Source organism: Barbus barbus (genome assembly GCF_936440315.1).
Source record: "Barbus barbus genome assembly, chromosome: 7".
Lineage (NCBI taxonomy): Eukaryota > Metazoa > Chordata > Actinopteri > Cypriniformes > Cyprinidae > Barbus > Barbus barbus.
Genome location: NC_136735.1, coordinates 32,671,343 through 32,689,833, shown reverse-complemented (window position 1 = coordinate 32,689,833; position 18,491 = coordinate 32,671,343). Strand labels below are relative to the sequence as shown.

Sequence of the window (18,491 nt, the reverse complement as noted above, 5' to 3'; positions counted from 1 at the left end):
AAAAGATTCAGTTTCTCTTTTCACATGGCTGCAAATATGAATGCAGTCATGTCACAGAGATTCTCCATTCAAAAAAGTATGTTATGTATATACCTTTTTTTCACAGAACATAATGTTATTTATATTATTAAAAATGATTCATTAATTTAATTATAAAATATTTTAATTAATATTTAATATATATTTAAAATAAAAATACTTTTCCAAAGTTTGAGGTGAGTAATTTTTTAAAAATAAATTAATTGTTTTATTCAGCAAGGACATTAAATTAGTGAAATGTGACCGTAAGGACATTATGTTAAAATATTTTTCTCTTTCTTTTTGTTCTTTTGAACTTTCTGTTTATCAAAGAATCTCGATAAAAAAAAATTGCATAATTGTTTCCACAAAAATATTAACCAGCACAAATAATAAGAGTTTATGGGTATTTTAAATTATAATAATATTTCAGTTTTTTTTATTAAAAAAATGCAGACTTCACCTAAAATTTCACCAAACCAAACCTTATAAATTAATAAAAAGTATGCTTTTCATGTACAAATTAGAATAATAATAATATTTTCTAAAGGGACAAACTGCAAAAAGAGTTTCAACAACTACAAAATCAGAGCTGTTGAGTCTGATCAACACTCATAGATCATGCACAATTTTATGCAAGGATATGTAATATTTCCATGACACACAGATGGGTTCAGTTTCAAGTGTTCAAGATGCCTTGATGTTTTGGAATACCTGCCTTATCATGGGCACAAATCCCCAACAGACAACAGGATGGAGCAGTCCAGATTTGACCATGTTTTCGGCTTTCAGTCTTTCAGGTCTTTGGACAAAGAAGGAGAAGCAACATGTCACGTGAGCTGATAAATGTTAAGCCGACAACAGCAGTCTTAACCTCAAAGTGAGAAATATCAGGAAATATGCCACATTGTACATCAACTGATATCTTCTGCTACTTTTTTTTAGTTAATTGGGGAGAAAAAAACTAAATCTAGCTTGCAGCATTATATATTTTAGGATGTTATTTTCACTTAATGGTTTCATTAGTTGGGTTTGACAGATGAACCTCATTAAATCTAGAGATTTGCACATTGTGCATCATTTACGCTACTTCATTAGCACACAGTAATTATGGGTGTATCTCCTTCAATTCTGATTTTCAACTGACAGAGCAGTCTGGAAGCCTGGAAGCAGGTTGACAATGTGTAGCTCTGGGCCACACAGGAGTTTAGCTCATTAAGACAGTAAATGAAGCTTGATTAATCCCTTATATCAATGCAACCTATGCTAAACATAGAGTTATTTATCAGTGTATTTTTACATTTCAAGTTTTAACTCTGAAATCAAGTATCTGTCTGTATAAAAAATAGCCTAGTTGATGTGAATAATACATTATTTAATTAATGCAATCAATAATTATATCTCTTGATTACCCACTATATGTGTGTGTGTGTATACGCAGAAATGAAAAGGAGAGCGTATGAGTGGAAAGATTTAATTTCCATAAAACAGTCAACAGAGCATAAAGGACTCAATCAATATCCTGTCTTTTACAAGAGGAAGAGGAAAGCTGCTGTTTACCCTGAAATAACCTGAGCAAGTTCCTGCTTCCTTCATCATTTCCTTATTTCAGCTGAGCAGAGGATATGTTTGGGGAACATATGCATTATTATGGTATAAATCCACACCATGAGCAGGCAAAAATACACAGTTAGATCCATGATTTAAAAGTAACTGCTGATAGATAGATTTCCTGGGTGTAGGTATAATACTTGTATTTTTTATATTCTTATTGTAATAAAATAAATAGACTTGAATGACACGGGTGAGACTCCTAAATAAGATTTTTGAGGAACACAAGTCATTTAAAAATGTTAAATGCACAGAATAGGCTACTATGTTTCTTTGATTTCGATTATTGTAATTCTCTAAAATGTGCAGTGGATTAAATTATGTTTGGGGTGAATGTGAAAAATCAGTAATCAAAAATGATTTTTCTGCTTGTTCAGTTGATGTAAAACTGGATTTGTAGTTCTCAGCATGCTTTACATGGGAGTTTATGGGGCCTAAATCTCTAAAATTCACTCACTGAAACAACTTGTTATTCCAGTTAGTCACATAAAAATGTGTTCAATCTGAATGAGTCATTCACAAATTACCTGGTACCTGGTGGTTATCTGGTAGTCCACTCAAAGCAATTTGTAAAAAGTAGAGGGATCTCCGTAACTACAACTAAACTGTTTATTAGACGGATGGAACATAAATGATGTAAGTTCATATGTGGTTATTAGAGTCACACCCCTAGTATTTCTGAAGAAGACCGATAGGGTTTACTGACCACAGAGAGTTAGAATCTTGGCTTAAAATATTTGAACAATGGTGCCTTTTACATATATAGCTTAATATTATCATCACATGGGGCCCCCTTCTGGCCTTCATCCTGCAGCAACCTTAGCTTTCCCAGAATCATCATCCAGATACTAACCATGCTCTAGCCCTCAGCTAGAGGTTGATAGCTGTTGCAGAAGGTCGCTTCAGTATCTCTTTCACCCCGATCTATAGTTTTACACTTTTAAAGACCACACCTTACATGCAGACTGGTACTCATTACTGCTGTCTTAAATATTGCTCATCTTAGCTATGGTGTGGACAAAGGGACATTCTACATGGTCTTTTGGGAATTTCACTCATGCACACTGAACAAACAAGTAAAGTTATCGAGAAAAGCTGGCAAAACCTGTTATTTCACCGAACTCTGTTAAATTAAGTTCACCGAAATTTGATGAGCATGGTCATGAGAGGATAAGTTCAGTGAATCCTTGTGGAAAAAGAACGGCCATTAATTGAATCGAATGTATAGGCTACTTGTAGTGTACTTCAATTCTTAGAACTATTAAAAAACTGTATTTGCAGAAAATATTAGTGAAATAAAAAACATTGTACTTAATGAGTACACTTATGAACACTTTTTAAAAATGCACTTTAATGTTAAATCTTTTGTTTTTATAACCTTCTGTCATGCTTTAAATGCATAATTGCAAATATGTAAATTTTAGTTTACCATAAATGCTTGTCCTCACTGCAGTACACTTTAACCTTTTTTCAAAGACAATATAAGTATTCAGTTACAGTGTTGGAAGGTTACTTTGGATATGTAATAAATTGCAGATAACAAATTACCCTAATTATAATGTAATAAACTGTAACTATTTCAATTACTTTATTAAAGTAATGTATTTGATTACTTTTCTAAATTTAAATTTCTCATTTTCTCTCAATTTTTCTTAATTTTTAATCAGGGTTGACCTTACAGTAGCCTACTCAACACTTATTACTGTCAAAATCCTTCATCACTTGAATTATGATTATAATAATTTAATTTTAAAGCACAGCCACCACAAACTTTTTACTCTTTTTACTTTGAGATCATTCTGAGGTTAAATACAGATTTAAAATCATAACAAAATATAGTTTAATAAAATATACTGTTTTTAAAATCAAATGTTTGCTATGACAGAAAACACGATGCCTTGGGAAAACCCCCCAGTTCATTTAAAAATGAAAGCATAAACACTATAGGAAATAAAAAAGTTATCGAATAAACCTGTTTTATTCTGTGTCCTTAACTCCTGAAACTATCAATGCCAATTTAGGAGAAATCAATCAAATCTGTAAATGTTCTTGAAAATATTCAGATTCAGACCCTTTGTAATATTTAATATTTTCATAAGTAACTGTAATTACACATTTTTATTAGTAACTGTAACAGATTACAGTCAAATTTATTTTGTAGGCTAATTAAATTACTTAAACCTAATTCTATGTAACTACTCCCCAATACCAATTGCATAGGCTACTTAGTTAGTTAGTTGCTCAAAAACACTCTTAAGTTCAAATTGTATTTAATATAAACTGAAACTATAACAGATTTCGATTACACATTATTTTAAGGTGTCCTTGTTACATTTAAGTACTGAGTAATAATAGCCCAAGTACATGTAAAGTGTAACAAGGTCACCTTGAACCCAGTTTTCCATTCTAATGCACATTACAAGTGTCCTGAAATATTCCATTGTTCACACTTTAATAACATAAATGTGTACTTCTTTTCACAAGGGAAGGCACTTTAATTTAGGACATCACCCTACTCTTCCCATAGCAACAGCAGCGTGATGACGTGGGAAGGTAGAGGTTCAAACTCTCTGCATTTTACTAGAAATCAAGAGCTGCAAACAGCTGTCAAGATCTGTGATGCTTCTGAGAGTGAAATAAAACAGCAACACGCCTAAAAAGCCTACAACCTACATATCAGCATCACACACACCATCCTCTCTCTCTCTCCCACACCATCCTCTCTCTCTCTCTCTCTCTCTCTCTCTCTCTCGCGGCATCACACTAGTCACACCCGCTCCTCGGAACCGCTGCTCACCGATTCTCACCGAACCGTGACATCCAAACAGCTCCAGCATGTCTTCGGAAGGATTAGGCGAGACTTTAGTGATTCGGTTCGGGCTGATAAACGCCGACAACAAATATCTGACAGCGGAGGCGTTCGGTTTTAAAATCAACGCCTCGGCGAGCTCCATGAAGAAAAAGCAGGTGTGGACCCTGGAGCAGTCCGGTGACCCCGGAGACTCCAATGCCGTCTTCATCAAAAGCCACCTGGGTCGCTACCTCGCCACTGACAAGGACGGCAACGTGACGGCGGACAGCGAGCAGCCCGGCCCGGACTGTCGGTTCCTCGTGATCGCCCACGACGACGGCAGGTGGTCCCTGCAGTCCGAGCCCCACTCGCGCTACCTGGGCGGGACCGAGGACCGAATCGCGTGCTTTGCGCAAAGCATCTCGCCTGCGGAGAAATGGAACGTGCACCTGGCCGTCCATCCTCAGGTGAACGTGTACAGCATCGCGCGCAAGCGGTACGCGCACCTGTGCGCCGAGAGGAGCGAGCTCGCCGTGAACCGCGATGTGCCGTGGGGCGTGGACTCGTTGCTCACGCTCGTCTACCTGGATCACCGGTATCACCTGCAGACCGCCGACAACCGCTTCCTCACGTGCAGCGGTGCCCTGACGGCCAAACCGGGCACGAGCACCGGGTTCACGCTGGAATTTCGCGCGGGGAAGGTGGCTTTCCGGGACTCGACGGGCAAATACATCGCGCCCACGGGCCCCACCGGGACCATGAAGTCTGGCAAGAGCGCGCGCGTCGGCAAAGATGAGCTGTTTGTCCTCGAGCAAAGTCACGGGCAAGTGGTGCTTACCGCCAGCAACGAGAGAAACATCTCCATGCGCCAGGGTGAGATATGTGACTGCAGCATGCTGATTAATAAATAATGCAGTTAATAACGGTTACGCACCATGCACATTTGGGCGAATGTAGGGTGAGTTTAAGTGAAATGGGCCACTTTTGGTTTTGGTAAATCATTTAGAGTTTAGTAGAGCTACTAAATGTGTCTGCACATTTTCTAGCCTGCTCTCTTTGTGCTCATTGTGAAACACTGCAAGCATATGGAGCTCAATTTAAGATTTTAAGATTCAGCCTTCGCTGTAAAAAATGATGACCTGCAACTGATTGTTACCTGCAAATTGCCTGATTTAAGCCATGGAATTTGCTTTTATACATTATATAATTAGGATTTAGCTACATTATATGACCTAAAACAAGTTAACTTGGATGTAACCATTTTTAGGTTACAGTTTTTCAGTGTTTGTAAAATGATGTCCTGCCCTTCTTGGGAAACTGTAAACAGTTACATGTGAGCTCTGAGTTGGCTCTGCATGCGCATGCAGAAAAGCATCATTAGGACTTGAATTTTAATGCAGAGGAGATTTTAAATGTTAATTATTATTATTTTTAATAATATTATTTAATAGATATCATTTGTAACAATATAAGTTTTTTTTTAAATCAGTTTAACATAGTGCAGAATAAAAGTATTAATTTCTTTCCAAAAAAAAAAAAAAACCTTTACCCCAAACTTTTGAGTGATAGTATATTGCTACAAATGATATCTGTTTTGAATAAATGCTGTTCTAATATTAAGCAGCACAACTGTTTTTAGTTTTCATAATAAATCAGCATAATGATTTCTGGAGTAATGGCTGATGAAAATTCAGTTTTGCCACCACTGGAATAAATTATATTTCAAAATATATTAAAATTGAAAACCATTATTTTAATTTGTAATAAGATTTCACAATATTACAGTTTTTACTGTATTTTTGATCAAATAAATGCAGCCTTGGTTAGCAAAATAGACCTTTAAAAGCATCAAAAGTTTTTCTAATCCCAAATTTATGAAGGGTAATGTGTATTCTAGGACAATGTAAATTAAGAGCTCCTGAGATGCACATTTCACTTTTGTAGAACAGCTTTATGAAGATAAACAGTATGTGTTCACAATTTTGATTGACTTCACTCTCTGAGTCTGTTGGCTGAAAACACATGCTGATTGAATTACTGTTTTTTAGGAGTTGATTTATCAGCCAATCAGGATGAGGAGTCCGATCAGGAGGTGTTTCAGATGGAGATGGACAAGGAGACAAAGCGCTGTGCCCTCCGATCCTGCAATGGGAAGTATTGGAGTCTCACCCCAAATGGAGCGATCCAATGCTCTGCCTCCTCCAAGTAAGAACAATTAACTGTAACTAAGTTAGGAAAATGTCACATATAATAGACTCAGGGCAGATCAGCCAGATTGAAAGATATTTGTGGAGTGAACCATATGGCAAGAGGAATTAATAAAGGCAGTAGGGAATACAAATATAACAGCTTGCCTTGGGTATATGTTTGTTTTCATGGTCATCTTTTTAAGCTGTTAGGCAATACATAAAGAAAAAGTACACAAGCTCAATTGTGATCAACAAGACCAGAAATGTACATTACTAAATTAAATTTTATCATTTGTTATGTTGATTTTTAAGAAACTGACTGTTTATCCCAGATCCCCCAGTTGTTTCTTTGACCTTGAATGGAAAGGGTCAAAAGTCGCACTGAAGGCCAGTAATGGTAAATATTTGGCAGCCAAAAAGAATGGGCAACTGGCGGCTGCTGTGGACTCTGCAGGTTTGTGTCTGAAAGGCTAATTACAGTTTTTGTCGTGCATGTGTAAATGAATAGCACCACACCTATCTTTCACATGTACAGTATGTTGTATCCGGTGTTGTTCTGTTTAACAGGTGAGCAAGAGGAGTTTGTGTTGAAGCTCATCAACAGGCCATTGATAGTGCTGCGTGGGGAACACGGCTTTATTGGTTGCCGCAAACAAGGAACTGGAACACTTGATTCCAACCGCTCATCCTATGATGTCTTCCAGTTAGAGTACAACAACAATGCTTACAGCCTTAGAGGTGAGTGATAGTGCTACTACAATTCATGAAGATTTACTAACAGTTGATAGGATGTGAATAATTACTTAGGGCCCTATGAAATCTGTTTAATTTTTTCCCTTTTTTCCATTAATTTTTTTCCCTAAATTCCATTTTTCTTTTAAAATTTTTCTGGATTTTATTTTAATGTATAAATTACATTTTGGTAATCGCTTGAAACTTATATGACTTTCTTCTGTGGAACATAAAAAATAATAATTTTGAAAAATATTGGAGCCGACCCCAAAAGTTAATGAATGAATGAATGAATTTGTTTGTTTATTTATTACACACACACACACACACACACACACACACACACACACACACACACACAGACATAATTTTTTGAAATCTTTTTTTTTTTTTTTCTTCTTCTGTCCATTTTAATGGCTAATTTAAATGTTAATAATCAAAAGCATGCATAATCACTTGAATTTATAAAAATGTAACAATTTAATGATTTCTTAACATGTATTCAATAATACGGCCCTATAAAATATTTTAATTTTTTCAGAAATTCTGTGTTGTCTGTTACTTACTATTTCTCTAATTTCTCTGGTCAGACTCGGTGGGGAAGTACTGGACGGTGGAGGCAGACGGCTCTGTGATCAGCAGTAGTGACACACCTGTCTATTTCCACTTTGAGTTCTGTGATTATAATAAAGTGGCCATTAAGATTAAGGAGGGCAAGTATCTTAAGGGAGACCATGCTGGGGTGCTCAAAGCCAGCGGTCAGGAGATTGCTGGTGCAACACTGTGGGAATACTGAGAAGCATTCATCAATCTACACACACACACACACACACACACACACACACACACACAAACGTGTGTTCTCTAAACCTATACTTAAACATAACTCATTCTCTACAGCATTAAGCACATGATAACATACAGTCCATATCACACAACATACAAATATATCTCAACATAAACTAATGGATCAAGACACAAAAACACATTTGAATGTATAAACAAATGCACAAATGATCACAATGCACAAATTAGCTTAAACTTTAAAACTCATTAAATTAAATAGATTTAGTTCAGACAAATTTATGAATTGTGACATGATTTACTCATCCTCATATTATTGAAACCTGTACGACTTTTTTTTCTGTGCAGCATAAAAGACAATATTTGAAGAATTTGAAGAACACTGGGGTGCAAACCCCAAAAATGCATTGGACCCTTTTTTATTTTAATTGTATGAACCAAAAATACAATTGAAGTCAATGGGAGCCAAAACTGTTTGGTTATCAGTCTTCTTCAAAATATCTTCTTTTGTGTTCAGCAGAAGAAAGAACTTGATACAGGTTTGGAACAACATAAGGGAGAATATTGATGACGGAATTTTTGTTTTTGGGTGAACTGTCCCTTTAAGAGAAGCACAAATTGATGGTGTACTGACAAAATATATAAAAAAACTGGATTATTGTTGCACAAACTGTTAATGTTCTTTGCTCAGTCTCAAGATAACACTTACAATAGGCTTTCAAATACAATAGGCTTTCATTTGTTAACATTAGTTAACATGAACTACAACACTTCTACAGTATTACTCTTAGTTAATGTTAGTTTCAACATTTACTAATACATTTTTTTAAATCATAATTTGTATGTATTAACATTAGTTAATGCACTTTGAATTTACAAACGAATAGCAACTGTATTTTTAATAACATTGATTTATAAATGTTAAATAAATATTATTTCATGTTATTTAATACATCAACTAATGTTAATAAATGTGACCTTGTGTAAAGTGTTACCAAGATAACTGATTAATGGGGTGAAATTCTGTGATGAAATCTTGCAAAATACATTAAGCAATTAAATGCACATCATGTAGGCTCATTCAAGTCACTGTCATTGCCTCTCAAATACTTTCATGGCCTTATTTTGCTCCTTATAATATGTTAAGGAAATTTAGAATCTAAATGTGCTATTACATAATGGTCAATAATTTGCTTATGCAAAATGGGCATACAGCCGTGTCGTATAAGCCGAGCCTTCGGCCATAGGCTTTGTTCCTGCTCCCAAAAACATTTTTAGAGTGAACTGGCTTCTGTAATGAGGCCAGGTTTTAAATAGCTGCACCGCTGCTCAGAAAAACTGGAGAAATATGCTTGTTCACATCAGAGAGATTCAGATTTCCTTACACTCACATATACAGGCACACAAAATCAGTCAGAAGCAAATCATTTGTTTGTCAAATTGTTACTTGTGGTGTTTGTGGCCATTTTGGGTTACATGACTTGTATTCAGCATTATTCTGACTACTGGAACAACAGTGTTTTTTATGTAACTCCAGCTTATTGATGATAACATGTTGATTTGCACTTTTTCGGCTAAAGCTTTTTCATGTGAATGTGTTGAAAGAAAAAGATAAAGTGTTTGTGCCTTCCTTAGTGGGATAAGATCTCCTAAGGTGTGAAAATGTAGTTTTTTGAACTTCATTTTTATTTTATTCTCATTATGTGCCATTCGCAACTGGACATGACTATGAAATAAACAGAAACTGTCGGAAAGTAAGTACTTAAAAAGTGTGCTTTGTTTTTTCCCCCAGTTTTTCTAGAGAAGCAGGTTCATCTCATATAGTAGCCTATAATTTAACCAATGCTAATATTTTATTTTAACACATTTTCTAAGCAAATGTGAGTAGATTTTGTTTCTTCTTTCTCTTTCTTTGTCTTTCTCCATCGTATGCACCTCTGTTCCTTAACTGTTTTCCTCTGAATTCTCTCCACCTCAACTTTGGAGGCTTTCCAAGATTTTTTGCGCTGACAGTGTAGCTCTGAATGAAACTCAAGAAGACTGCACTACACACACACACACACACACACAGGATTTACTAATATCTAACAGATGTGAATATTCTATGTGGCAATAACAAAGAAATGTCTGCAGCTGCTTTCTGTGGGTTTTAGAGACTACAGAAACAACTGGAGGACAAATTATATGATGGAGAGATTTCACTTTAAATTGTGCTATAGATAAACAAAGAGAGATGAGCTCAGAATTCATTTTTCGCATGATGAAAATATCCAGTAAACAAATGCATGGGTTATGATGGTCTGTGTGAGCTGTATGCATGTATAGATAAAAGTCAGAATGACACATTTCAGCTAATAGCTACTATGTTAATAGATAATCAAGCTACTTCTAAAACTACAGTTGTGTGTGTAATTGGTGACAGCAGGCCATGACTCAGAACGCTGCTGCCGCCTAGTGGTTACATTACTTATGTTCTATGTAAGGAAAACAACATGCATTCTAGGCTACACATTTAAATTTAATTAATGTGATAAACAAATATAGATCAAAATATATGAAAAAAAATGAATTTTAGGGTATATTGAAATTTGGTTAAATAGAGCAAAATCTATGGCCATACATTTTTGAAGTACATGCCTTCTATGTGCACAAAGAATTGAGAACTTAAAGGGATAGTTCACCCAAAAATGAAAATTCTGTCATCATTTACTCACCCCCACGTAGTTCCAAACCTGTATGAATGTATTTGTTCTGCTGAACACAAAGGAAGATATTTTGAAGAAAGTTTGTAATCAGGCTGATTTGGGGCACCATTGACTACCATAGTAGGAAAAAATAAAATAAAAAATACTATGGAAGTCAATGATGCCCCAGAACTGCTCTGTTTCCCACATTCTTCAAAATATTGTTCAGCAGAACAAAGACATTCATACAGGTTTGGAACTACTTGAGGGTGAGTAAATGATGACAGAATTTGCATTTTTGGGTGAACTATCCCTTTAAGTTTCATTTAATATATTTATATTTACATGTCACAAAGGTTAAATGTCAGTAACTATAAGGTTGAGTTAATAGTCCAATTGCACAAACAGTGATTCTACAAGAGAAACATTTAGTGACTTTACCTTTCATGAATCATTTTATCTAATAATTTGACTAAATTTAGCAGAAAAGCATTTAAATAGCTGATGAGGAATTTTAAATACAGATGGCCATGTTAAATACAACATGGCCTTTTTAAACTTTACGGAGCATTTCATATTTCCAAAATGTATCAGTGTCAATCTCAGAAAGCCTAGATTAAAAATGACATTTAAATAAAATTATTTACATAGACAAACGTGAATTAAACATACAGAAATGGACATGGTGTAACAAAATAAGAATTTTATGAAATTACATAATGTGTGAGTGAATCTTTTATAAAGAAGATGTGCATTATTTCCAGCGGTTGATCCTGCGCAACTGTATGTATGCAAACGTCATGCACACCAGTACAATGCCCAGAAGAGCCACCTGGTTCTGCCAGAAGCCCCACACACTGTAGTCGATCCCCTGAGACTGTAGATACATCTCTCCTGTTAGTCTGACCATGAGAAAGAAATCAAATACTGGTAAGTCAAAAATTAATTGATGAATGACTCAAAGAATATATTTTGTGTGAGGGGTCTGTATTAATCAATTTAATGCATGCTTGCTGAATAAAAGTATTAAAGAAAAAAAATCGAATCTAACAGACCCCAAGCTTTTGAACGGTAGTGTATGTGTCTGTCATGATGCAAGAGGTCGAGTTATAAAATTTGTGATCTTAACTGAACTGTCATTACACTTTATCTACAGTTGAGCAACTTACGTCATATTGCCACTGTAGAAGACCTGCCCTTTCATTTCATTTATAGTCACAGCCTACAAAAGAACAAAACACAATAATTAGCACTTTTTAAACAATCTGATAATGAGTAAAGATGCATTTAAAAAAACATATGATGCACACTTTTAATTTATTAACACTTTTTGCATTTTTTTTGCATCCTCCTTACATCCAGTCCATATTTGAAGATACTGGCCCACTTGAGCCAGGACAGCCAGTTGAGCATGGAGTTGAGATTCACCAGGAACCCTCCAAATACCTGCAACAAAGAGACAGAGAGCGAGAGAGTGAATAAGAAAGAGAGAATGGTACAAGAATGGAACAAGAACATACTAGTAACACTAGTGTGTATGTTTGAATTCTGACCATCATGAAGACAAAAGGCAAGGCAATGAGGACGTTGGCCATGGCGAATGTGCTCACGCTGGCACTGACCAGGAAGGCCAAACTGACTCCTGCCAGACTGACCATGGACATGGTCAATGCAAAGCACAGGAAGGCCGTGAATGATGGATTCAACCCTGTTCACAAATATATATGTACACTTATGCATATTCATGTTTTATTTAGTATAGAATACATGCTACTGATAGTTTTAATGATGTGCCACATGTTTAGCATCCTAATAATGTATTATGCGTGCTAACCCATCATATAGTAACAAATGCTGGAGAAGATGAAAATCGGGACAATGCGATTTGGTAACAGATCCACAAACACCTTGGACAGGAAATACACAGATGTACGGTAATATCCCCCAGAGTTCTCGTGCCTAAAACACACACATATAAACAGACTTACTTGGTTTTGGAAAAGAAAAATTAATGAAAGGAAGTTTAATTTCATACATAGATAATCTGGACACATACATTGCAATGTTGTTACTGTTAAGCAAAAATAAATATATTAAAAATCCTTTTTGTTAGTTTAAATAAATCTGAAAATAAAATAAAATACAAATATTTTAATATATAACCTTATAAAAAAACTGTACTAGAAATGAAAATTAGAAATGTTGTTAAAGCTAAATTTTAAAAATCAATAAAAATAAGCACATAAAGTTAATAAAAACTAAATAAAAAAAAATATATATAAATATAAAAATAAAAGCTAAAAACTCAAAAATATTAATAAATACTATAATGTTACAGAAATAATACTAAAATAACAGCGATAAAGACACTTAAAAGCATAACTGGATGAATTGTAAAGTTGCTTTGAAACCATCTGTATTGTATGAAGTGCTATAAAAACAAGGGTGACTTGTCTTGACATAATTGCTAATATTATACTCACACAAAGATTGCTCTTTCATTAATGAAGAGTTCAACTGCTGATAGATTGCCAAACACCATGTTGATGATGAGAAAGAAGAATGCTCCAATCCTACACACACACACACACACACACTGCATGAAGAATGGATGGATTGATGGATGGATGCATGTATGCATGGATCTATCAGTACCTGTTCTGCAAGGCTTCAGGAAGAGTTAAAGGCATCTGATAGTAGATGAGTCCAATCAGCAGAGCACAGATAATGTTCATTGCCATCTGAGCATATGAAGTCTGAGGATTCCTGACAACGTTCAGCATTGTCCTCCAGCATACCACCTTTAACTACATACAAACACACATACATGATTTCATGTAAGCACACATAAATACATTCACACAAAAAAACGAATCTGAAAGACAAGGTTTATGGGTTTATGGCTCACTGTTCATTTCACCCATAACTGACCTGATAACAGATATGAGCTAAAGTTCAACAGCAGGTCAAGATAATGTACTGGTTAATCATTTACTGAACACACATGCAAAAATATATATGTGTCTTATGAAACAAACCTGGTAGAAAAATGATGTGGTATAGGATGCTGCCTTGCTCCTGGCCTCGGCTGAGGGATCTGATGGTCCAGTGATACATTTCAACTCCTCTTTGACAGCGGCACAGTAGTGAGACTCCCTGTAAAGCTCAGCCAATGACTTCTCTGAGGAACAGAGAGAAACTTTTGATCCACTGTACCATGTGACTGAACAATACCACAAAACATTTATTACTTTATGTAAGTCGATGCTTTAGTTTCATTTATCATGCCTGTGTATGCGTATCACCTGTTTGCACTGAAGAAAGGGCCTCCCCATTTGTTATGTCCAGAAAGAAATCTGCAGGGTTGTTGAAAGCCTCACACGTATAACCTAATGAACAGAGGAGAAAATAATAATGAATATGAATAATGAATTTAATAATGTCTATAAACAAGACAGATAAATATTATTTTTCTATTATATGGCAAGAAAATGTAGTGAAGATACTAGCCACTGACTGAATATTTTATGGAATACTGCAGTATTTTGTGTTAGCAGAAGACTACTCGTTTTTTACTTTGATTTTATTAAACTCTGGCAACCCTGGCACCTTCTTTTTTTTCTTTTTTTTTTAATGCATTATATAAACTATGTTAAATGTTGTTTAGTGTAGCAAATAATAGAACATTTCTCTTTGTTGTTGATCAAAAAATTAAAAAAATTAAAAAAAGAGTAAAATAAATAAATAAATACTATATATGCTGTATTACTACATTTGCATATCAAAGAGTTTATATGGAACTCCAAGGTATTTTAAAGAATACCATCTTTCTGGTGTCCAAAAACAGCTATATTTTTGTAAGTTGGATGAGATTACTCAGATATAAAGTTTTCCCTTCATTCATATTCATATTACCAGCCTATCAAATATATGGATATGTTTTACCCAGACTCTGGAAGTAGTCCATGGCTTTGACAGTAGGGCCAGCATAAACGGTTTCTCCCTTATGGAGCAGTGTCAGGTGGTCAAAGAGCCTGAAGATTGAGTAGCGTGGCTGGTGGATAGAGAAAATGATAGTTCTACCACCCCGTGATAACCTGAATGACCAGAAGAGAGAAAGAGGACAGTTGAAGTGATAATATAAAATGATGTGAACATAAAAATTTCAAGTGGTTACCAAACAAGCAAGTAATGTAGGCACTACATGAGGTACATTATAAGCTGGGCGATGGAGGGTTATTAAAATAAGTTTGTACCTGTGCAAGAGAGAAATGATGCTGTTAGCTGTATTGGAGTCGAGGCCTGTGGTCGGCTCATCCAGGAACAGAAGATTAGGAGACGTAATGAGCTCCATACCAATGCTACAGCGCTTTCGTTCTCCTCCTGATACACCTCTTATAAACTCTGTACCAATCTTGAAGAAAGATATATCTATTTAACACATTTAAATTTAATGTTTTGCACAACATTCAAATTTGTAATCACAAATATAGTTTTACACTGAATCTCCAAATTAATGTAGAAACTATATAAAGAAAGTACAGTTTACATTTTTGTTTAATAACATCTTTATACAAGTACTATGAATTATGGCATGGAATTATGTACCAATGTCTGAGGATACAATGAGTAAATATGGCCATTCAACATTACAATAAAACGTTTAATTTAAGTGAACATAAAACAATCTCCACATAAAGCCATTATAATAAATGTCACATTTAGCTGTGCCTTTTATATATAACATGTTGTCTATATAGAAATATAGTGATGTTTCTGTCTCTATCAATATAATTATAAGTTCATTTTGCACATTCATTTTCATAATAAATAAGAAACGTTTGTGAAAAGTGAAAAACATTAATTGCTTAAATATTTTGTCATTATATTTTGTGTTAAACAGAAAATATTAATACATTAACGTTATTTTTGACAGCCTTTATTTAAATGCCATATTTAATTTTTTAGGTCAAAAGATTTTTTAATTATTAATACCAAGAATACTTTGTCATAATAAAAAGTTATTTGTAACCTTGTGACGTATTTTTCAAACATTTTTCAAATATTAATAATTTTAATAATTAATGATTTTAAAACAAAAAATATATTACATTATTTAAAACAAATAAAAACTCCAAATTAATAAATACATTTTCAATAATTTATTTTAAGAATTTTCCTCCCTTCTCTCCTACAATTTCAGGACAGTTTTTTGAGTATATTTTTGAGTATATGCCCCACAAAAACGATCAAAATGAATGAGTGGTTTATTCAAGACTATGTTTATATAAATTGCTTTTTTTTAACTGCATAAAAAGAGCTGGACCTAAAAAGCATCAGTAGCATTTGTGACTAACCTTGGTGTCTGCGCAGTCATCTAATCCCAGCTCCTGAATGATGCTCTCCACTTTTTTTTTCTTATCAGCAGTGGAATACTGTTTCCTTGGCAACCGCAAATTTCCAGAGAATAAAAGATTCTCCCGCACAGTCAGAGTGCCCATCAGGATATCATCCTACAGACAGACAGACACGGATCAAAGAAAATGTTGAGAATTCAACCAACTAAATGAATGTGTTTGATTCTGAGCTATACAAGACTCTTGAACAGGAAACAAAAATAATTCTATTCTACAATTATCTTCCCTGCATTAACACGTACATGTGCCCCACAGAGCAGACTATTCCTTTATCCTCACAAGAAGACATACTACTGACTCTGTAAAATTCTGCATTCTCACCTGTACGACATAGGCAGACATGAGACGGAGGTCAGAGGTCACGACCTTGTTGTCAACCAGAACTTGACCTGAACGCAAACCATGAGGATCCTTCCTTCCAGCGATCACATCTAACAGCCTTCACACAACAAAAATAAAGGTTAGAAATTGAGTGTAGTTGCCAGCTCTTCATCAGTTTTAACCTTTCTATAGTCTGTTGATTCTGTGAGCGTCTTACGATGTTTTACCACTTCCTGTTGCTCCCATGATTGCATTCAGGCCGGTTTTCATGATTCCACTACAACATGAGACAGCAAAACAGTCAAAACAGCAAAACAGTACACTATAAAAATGTTTATCAAATAACATAAAAATGTGCTCTATATGGCAACATCTAAATTAAACCAATTATATTTTTAATACGCCTGAACCGTTCATCAATGAAAGTACTTTGTTAAACATTATACTTTATACATTATATACACTAGCATTCAAGAAAATTAATACTTTTATTAATTCTAAGGATAAGGATGCAATAAATTGATCAAAAGAATAAAAGGACATTACAGTAAAGACATTCATAATGTTACAAAAGTTTTCTATTTGTGTTTTTTTTAAACTTTCTATTCATCAAAAAATCCTGAAAAAAAGTTTCACACAAATATTAGGCAGAGCAACTGTTTGTAACATTCATAATAATCAGAAATGTTTCTTGAGCAGTAAATCAGCATATTAGAATGATTTCTGAAGGATCATGTGACGCTGAAGACAGCTTTACCATCACATGAATATATTATATATTGAAATACAAAAGAGTATATTTAAAATATTACTGTTCTTACAGTATTTTGATTAAATAATTGCCACCTTGATGAGAATAAGATATTTTTTTCAAAAACTTTTGAAAATTTTACAGATCCGAAACTCACGAAAAGTCACTTTTTATTTAACAGTTGAATCAAATACTATTACATAGGGTACATTTTTGATTTTGATCTGATTTCATTATGATGCATGCAACAAAAGAGCAGTCTATGAACATATAATGACATACTCATTAACTACGTATCATTGTTATGGAAAGGAATACAAAGTATTGTTTAACATTTATATTATAAAAATAATAGAAAACCAATTATCATCACAGTTTCTCATCCAAAATAAGCAAATGCATAGAACACACACACACACACACACAAAGAAAGAAAGAAAGAAAATGATGTGAAATCAAATTTAACTGCACAGCAATGTGTTTTGATGAACATGGTCTGTGTGAGAAGTCAGTTCTTATGAAGCATCTGCTCTAACTGTTTCTACAGCACATAAACACACACACAGACACTAACCTGACGCTTTTTAGGATTTCCCGCTCAGGGCCTCTCTTGCGGCACGGTCCACGGCTTTCTCTAATGCAGTAGAGAATATTCTGGTATGTCAGAGTTGGGCCCGGCACTTTTACACACACCTTGGTGCCATCGCTTTCCCCGGCAGGCAACATTTTTAGCTCACCCACATCCATGGAGCCAGAGAGACTGAAGCAGGGAAGAGAAGAGAAAAAGTGACAAGCTTCCAGGTGGAATGAACATTTAAGTGTCTATTGATGCTCCACCCTTTCAGGACCTTATCCTCCAGATGTGAATTACCCATACAACCACGGGTCACTGCGTGTCTCCTGTCAAAGTCCTCACACGCCCCGGTTCTACATAACACTTGCTGCTATGCAACTCCTGCACTTATGAAACAACATATAACATCAAAATATGTTAAATGTTTATACGTAATAGGAAAAATGACTGGCTTTCTAGCAACATTTTGACTATCAGCTTTTAGTGAAATGCAATCAAAAGCTCCTTAAATATCCTTTTTTAAATGCCAGTGGAAATAATATAAATTCAGTATAGCTCATTGACAAGACTACTATATCATATTTAATATGCAAATTTCT

At 34.8% G+C, this 18,491-nt stretch overlaps 2 protein-coding genes across 2 annotated transcripts; one reads left to right on the top strand and one right to left on the bottom strand.

The window, feature by feature from the left end:
* Positions 1-4,464: 4,464 nt before the first annotated feature.
* LOC306872558 (fascin-like) lies at positions 4,465-9,909 on the top strand (the record flags this gene model as incomplete). Its single annotated transcript, XM_079421166.1, has 5 exons — positions 4,465-5,293; positions 6,469-6,625; positions 6,942-7,063; positions 7,177-7,347; positions 7,932-9,909. The coding sequence occupies 5 exons, from the start codon at positions 4,465-4,467 to the stop codon at positions 8,135-8,137; spliced, it is 1,485 nt and encodes a 494-aa protein (XP_079277292.1). The 3' UTR covers positions 8,138-9,909.
* A 1,674-nt stretch (positions 9,910-11,583) lies between these two features.
* On the bottom strand, positions 11,584-18,065 carry abcg2b (ATP-binding cassette, sub-family G (WHITE), member 2b; the record flags this gene model as incomplete). The annotated part of the gene is made up of 15 exons (XM_079420562.1): positions 11,584-11,731; positions 11,999-12,051; positions 12,186-12,275; positions 12,383-12,537; positions 12,664-12,788; positions 13,313-13,402; positions 13,485-13,636; positions 13,868-14,010; positions 14,135-14,218; positions 14,775-14,926; positions 15,086-15,243; positions 16,187-16,342; positions 16,568-16,685; positions 16,785-16,844; positions 17,893-18,065. 15 exons carry the CDS (start codon positions 18,063-18,065, stop codon positions 11,584-11,586), a joined length of 1,857 nt encoding a protein of 618 aa, XP_079276688.1.
* Positions 18,066-18,491: the final 426 nt, after the last annotated feature.